Below are 6,298 nucleotides of genomic sequence, written 5' to 3'. Positions count from 1 at the left end.
GAAGTACCTATTGTACCTCTCAGAAACATAAAGGAAAACAGCATTAATATGAGTGGAAGTGATCAGTTTATTTGGGTGTTACATGAAGGAGATATAATAAACCTTGAATGAGAGGGATGAGGGATTTTCAGTTGAGAATTAATTTTTTTTTTTTTACCACTATAGGGGCGGGGATAACTAAAGAGTGCACAGGAAATCATATGATTCATCGCAGTATGTAAACGTGCACATGGTACAGCTGAACAGCACCACATCAAATATATATGTCACCTAAACTGTAGATCGTATATAAGTGAGGTTTCAACACCCCAGTGGTTTTCATACAGTCTTACATCCCCCCTCTACAGGTTCACAGACAACAGTGCTCTTTTTTTTATAGGGAAAGTGATATGATTATCCTGTCTATCATATCATATCTGTGGGTGCTCATCTTTTTATGTATTTTCATTTGTAATGGATTTTTAAATGCAGTGGAGGCAGCTTCGGAATGCAAAAAAGGTAAAGTATGAGTTTTAGATTTTTAGGTGCTATTGTGTAGCTTCTCTATGTTTTGCTGGGAATTATACTCTACTGTGCATTGAATGTAGATGTATCTTGAATACTTTTTTCTTTACTGTTGATACTATTAAAGTTACTTCTCATGTGTTGATACTTATAATTAAATAATGACTCTGATGAGAACAATTACAGTACAAGGACAATAATGTGAATGATATTATCAAGGTGAGATGATAAGCAGAGGGAATGGAAGACTGTGTGAACCATGCCCTGAAAATCACTACCAGGCAGTACCAAATCGCTCTCAGAATTGTGTAATCTGCACCTCCTGCCTTAACAGTAAGTTATAATCATGTAGTAAGAAGTTATAATCAGTATTAATACATTCTGTAAAGAAATGACCTGTTGACAAAATAGAATATCTGTATAATGATCCCACACCAAATCTTGAGTTGAATCCAAATAGCATAAAATATGCCAGTGTAACCCACAGACAATTTATTTGTTTGTTTGCATCAATAAACTATAATATCTTTGTTTGTATTCAGACAGTGAATTGATATCAGAGTGCACAAAGACTTCCGATACTACATGTCAGTGTCGTACAGGATTCATTAGAAGAAACGATCAGTCTTCGATATGCAAGTGTGCCAAGGGGTCTGGGCTGGATCCATCAGGTAAAGTTTGAGTATGCAATACTGATGATTTTTAATGGATTTGATTAGTAAATGTAAATAACTGGCATTATATCATTTCTTGCCTCAGGATTCAAATGCAGTGAATGTCAGGCTGGATTCTTTACCACCAAAATCGACTCTAAATGTGTGAACTGGCGAGAGTATGTAAATAAACTAACTAGCATTTGTCCAATTTTTGCTATTTGCTGAAGTATCAAGCAATCTCCTTACATTTACAATATAATGTTGGACTTTTTGTCATCCGCTGGAAAAGCATTTTAACGGCACTCTGACTCATGGCTGTGTATCTGCCTGTGTCTTAGGTGTAAGAGTGGAGTGAGGATTCCGGGCAATTCGACATCAGATGTGATCTGTAATGATAATTCAGAGACAGAGGGGAAGACCCTCCCCTCCACACACACCACTTTCCCATCTGGCTCCATCCAGACCTTTTCTAAGTCATTGATCCAGAGCCAAGGGTCATCCCCTCATCCTAATGTGCCCACCTTTGCACCAGCCCCCACTATCAAGGTGACCAAAGGTCCCAAGTTCTCAACGGCAGACTTTGGCCAAGGTAAATGGTGTTCTTGACTCTCGTCCATGACATACATTAATGTAAAACTTTGTATTACAGTTGATAATTGTATAGCATTATATGAATAATGCCTTATTTCTGTCTTCCAGTAATGACACTCTTTGGAACTGTCCTGCTGCTTACTTTTCTACTTACCGCTGTGACCTACAAACTGGTCATCATTCCTTGCATCAAGAACCACAAGAAGCCGGCTGTCAGAACATGTATGTGCAACTGTTAGGGAAACTAGAAGTCACAATCGTTATGAGAAGTGTTACGTTAGTTTCTTTAGCTATTATGTGTGTTGTAGTTATTTGAGCTTGAAGGACTCTTGAATCTGGAATGTCATCTGTGTATTCTGATTCTATTGTTCTACCCCAGCTCAGGACTCAATGTGCCGGAGGCCAGTTGAAGAAAGTGGGGACAGCAGTCTCTCTTCCCTGGTAAAACCACCAAGCTTGGGGGAGCCATGATAGAGATACCTGGCTATCTGTCTGTCAAACTATTCCTATTGTCAAAATGTTGCTATTATTCTCAATGCCACTCAGAATACATTTCTTTAAAACCAGAAAAAACTTTAAACAGTGTTTGAAGATTCTAAAATATGGTCAATATTTGATTCCCATGTATTCTGTTATTATGGAAAAGCATTTTAGACATTACTTTGTTTTCAATCTATTTGTCAACAATATAATTGTTCTCTGCTGCGCTGGGGGATCTAGATATTATGTTATTTTCACAAATGGCCTTCTGACAAAATAATGATAAATACTACTTCCTGTTCCTTCAGGTGTCTGTTTAGATTTACAGGGGAGATTATGTGAAAACAATGCTGTGGTGGCAAAATGTGTATTGTGTTAAATGTTGTAGTTGTTTATGTCTTTGCAAATAAACCTTTTCACATTTTACATGATCCTAATGGCAATATGCATATTCTTAGAAGTTGAGACATTTACATTAACTAAGACCCAGCAAGAACAGGATGTCCAGAGAGAAGAATGAATACATTACAGACACTGACACTGAGTAGGGGCTTCCCCCTGTGGATAGGCTTTAGGTCTGTTACTTATTTTCAATGAGAGAGATACTTCCACCCAGTCTGTATGATTTCCGCTCACGGTTTCAATCGAAACCATCAAGACAAAGATAGAGGCTGCCATCGTGAGCGACATCTTATGTTGTTGATCACTTTTCATGTTCTGATACTTCAGCTCAAAATTTCCCCTAACGTTTAGGTGGAAACAAAAGGTTCCACAATTGTTTTTCTCACAAAATCATCACTTTTCACATATCTCAGCAATGTTCATTACTGTGGTTGTAGTAGAAATGTAGTTTTACAAAATAAAGGGATATTGTGCGCATAATAGGATGGAAAATGAGTGATAGGTGATCAAAAACATTTCAATCTACATCAGCCCCTAATAAGACTGATTTGGGCTTGAGGTTACTGAAAAAATAACATGTTAGCCTTAACCATTTTTCTAAATGCATTCAGCATCAGGGTCAGTTACAGATGGGTGACCGCTATGTACCATGACTAGTTTTAGGTTTATCACAGTAGGTGCCAAGGATATATGATGATGAATCATGAATCTTGATGAATGATATGGAGTCAGGATCTTGATTTAAAGCCTCATCTAATAGATGGAACATTTTTAACAGCACAGGATCCCATCACTGGACTGGACCTGTTGTGATCTCACCAAAGGACTGATGCCCCCTGGTGGCCTACACCTTCCAGTAGCTGTTAGAGTTTCACCCATAGAATTAGGAATTAGAATTAGAACACTGATGATGGCTCTGTTTCTGTGTGTGCTTCTATCAAAAACTAATCTTACAGAAATGTGTCAAAATTCATAATCACTTTAACAAGCCAAAATGGTAGAAACATTAGCAACTTGACAAAGGCTAATGTGGTTACAATGTCGCATTACTGGCTTCATAAAAATCTCCCTTGTGAGCAGCAAACAGGGACCAGACATACACTACCGGTCAAAAGTTTTAGGACACCTACTTATTCAATGGTTTTTGTTTATTTTTACTATTTTCTACATTGTAGAATATTAGTGAAGACATCAAAACTATGAAATAACACACATGGAATCATGTAGTAACCAAAAAACTGTTAAACAATTTGTTTTTGATTTGAGATTCTTCAAATAGCCACCCTTTGCCTTGAAGACAGCTTTGCACACTCTTGGCATTCTCTCAACCAGCTTCACCTGGAATACTTTTCCAACAGACTTGAAGGAGTTCCCACATATGCTGAGCACTTGTTGGCTGCTTTTCCTTCAGTCTGCGGTCCGACTCATCCCAAACCATCTCAATTTGGTTGAGGTCGGGGGATTGTGGAGGCCAGGTCATCTGATGCAGCACTCCATCCCTCTCCTTCTTGGTAAAACAGCCCTTACACAGCCTGGAGGTGTGTTGGGTCATTGTCCTGTTGAAAAACAAATGATAGTCCCACTAAGCCCAACTAGATGGGATGGCGTATCGCTGCAGAATGCTGTGGTAGCCATGCTGTTTAAGTGTGCCTTGAATTCTAAATAAATCACAGTGTCACCAGCAAAGCACCATAACACCTCCTCCTCCATACTTTACGGTGGGAAATACACATGCGGAGATCATCCGTTCACACACACCGCGTCTCACAAAGACACAGCGGTTGGAAACAAAAATCTCAAATTTGGACTCCAGACCAAAGGACAGATTTCCACCGGTCTAATGTCCATTGCTCGTGTTTCTTGGCCAAAGCAAATCTCTTCTTCTTATTGGTGTCCTTTAGTTGTCATGAGCCCTCTCACTCCACCGGGTTACCACCTTAATTGGTTTCCACTATCTTCCACTCTGCTCACCTCTCTCTCTCTACTCAGCCTAACTAGCTCCACCTGTCCCTGCTCTGCTCGGCTCTAATTACTCTGCCAGCTGCGCTGCATTACCCACTAACCTCTCCCAGTATTTAAGGCCCTGTCTTTCAGCTCTCCGGTGTCAGATCGTCTGCAAAGCTCACACCCGGAACCTGTTTGCTCGCGCTTCTGGCTCACCCTGGTTTTGTGACCCCGGACCTGCCTGGTTTTTGGATACTCTTCTGCCTCAGGAGATCCAGACCTGCTTCTGCCATTACGACTCCTGACTACTCTTCAATCCCGGTAACTCTGACCAGCCTTCTGCCTTGCTACTACGTATTTTGGATTTCCCTTGAACTGTACTGCTGCCTGGTTTCATTCCGCCCCGTTGTGTCTGTGTTTCCTCCCCCCCCCAGGACTTCTGGACCACCAACCACCGGCGTCATCGGACGCATCGCTGCCACTGGGGGGAGGCACAGACCCAGCACATCGGACGGGATAACCCCTGGAGCCTTCACTCACTCCCTACATCCCTTTCCCCTTAAGTTTAAATAAACTTTCTGGTGTGACGCAATTGTGGTCCTCTTGTCGTCTGTCTGAACCGTGACAGTACGATCTGACCCTCATGGACCCAGCGCACACTTCCCCCGACATGGAAACCGAAGAACCTGAGCAACCCACCGCCATGCTACGCCTGGAACACACTGAGAGAGAGCTAGGCCGCATGAGCGGCGACATCACCTCTCTGCTTCAGGCCGGCTACCAACAGCATCAGCAGTTCCAGCAGCACCAGCAGCAGTCCCAGCAGCAGCAACAACAACTCGCCATGATCATTCAACTCCTCACCAACCTGACCCCAGCCAGTCTGCCCACCAGCCCTGCCCCCGAGTTACCTGCCCCGGTCATTGCAGCCGCTGCTCCGGAACCCAAGATTGGAAACCCCGAGCGGTTCAACGGCGATTCAACCCAGGTCCGGCCATTCCTGACTAGCTGCCGACTTCAGTTCTCCTTGCAGCCAAGGACCTTCGCCACGGAGGGGGCTAAGGTTGGGTATGCCATCACTCACCTGACGGGCCGAGCTCGACTCTGGGGAACAGCAGAGTTCGAACGTCAAACCCCCCGCATGTGCAACCTTCGACCTGTTTGCTGAGGAGATGCTGAAGGTGTTTGACCTGGATTCACCAACCGCAGAGGCGTCTCGTGAACTGTTCAGTATTCGACAAGGCAGACGTACAGTCGCAGACCATTCCATCGACTTCCGAACCCTGGCTAGACGAAGTTCTTGGAACACACCATCGTTGGTGGACGCGTTCTTCCATAGTTTGGCTGACTATATCAAGGACGAGTTGGTCTCCCAGGAACTGCCTTCCACTCTTGATGAAGCCATCGCACTGACTGTCAGGATCGACAGTAGGATACAGACCCGTCGTCGTGAGAGGGGGCGCCAAGGTCCACCTACTACCGGCATTCGGAGAGATCCGACTGGGTTCCTGTCATCTACTGCCACTCACCCAGGTCAGCTTGATCAGTCTGAGCCTATGGAGATTGGGCGAGCCTCTCTCACTCCTGCAGAGCGCCAGCGACGCTTCACCTCAAACCTCTGCCTCTATTGTGGAGGTGATGGACATCGTGTGGTAACCTGCCCTTTAAAGGGCCGAAGCTCACCGGGCATAGGGGGAGTCCGGTTGAGTTCAATGACCATC

General features: G+C 43.6%; 1 protein-coding gene across 2 annotated transcripts; it reads left to right on the top strand.

The window, feature by feature from the left end:
* Positions 1-264: 264 nt before the first annotated feature.
* On the top strand, positions 265-2,662 carry LOC121574874 (tumor necrosis factor receptor superfamily member 4). 2 transcript variants are annotated; one of them, XM_041887521.2, is made up of 7 exons: positions 265-498; positions 724-837; positions 1,047-1,175; positions 1,264-1,336; positions 1,499-1,749; positions 1,860-1,973; positions 2,131-2,662. In XM_041887521.2, exons 1-7 carry the CDS (start codon positions 390-392, stop codon positions 2,220-2,222), a joined length of 882 nt encoding a protein of 293 aa, XP_041743455.1. In that variant the 5' UTR covers positions 265-389; the 3' UTR covers positions 2,223-2,662. The 2 variants fall into 2 exon arrangements, with proteins under 2 accessions (XP_041743455.1, XP_041743456.1); XM_041887522.2 differs by lacking the exons at positions 265-498; positions 724-837; positions 1,264-1,336 and having other exon boundaries at positions 1,087-1,175.
* The last annotated feature ends 3,636 nt before the right edge of the window (positions 2,663-6,298 follow it).

Source organism: Coregonus clupeaformis, chromosome 10, assembly GCF_020615455.1.
Source record: "Coregonus clupeaformis isolate EN_2021a chromosome 10, ASM2061545v1, whole genome shotgun sequence".
Lineage (NCBI taxonomy): Eukaryota > Metazoa > Chordata > Actinopteri > Salmoniformes > Salmonidae > Coregonus > Coregonus clupeaformis.
This window is presented reverse-complemented; position numbering and strand designations above follow the sequence as displayed.

Excerpts from the sequence above, each read along its gene's own strand:
- LOC121574874 (XM_041887521.2), top strand. The coding sequence starts at position 390 with ATGATTATCCTGTCTATCATATCATATCTGTGGGTGCTCATCTTTTTA. Across the intron at positions 499-723 it reads AGCTTCGGAATGCAAAAAAG|GTGAGATGATAAGCAGAGGG; the intron begins GTAAAGTATGAG and ends GATATTATCAAG. Across the intron at positions 1,176-1,263 it reads GTCTGGGCTGGATCCATCAG|GATTCAAATGCAGTGAATGT; the intron begins GTAAAGTTTGAG and ends TTCTTGCCTCAG.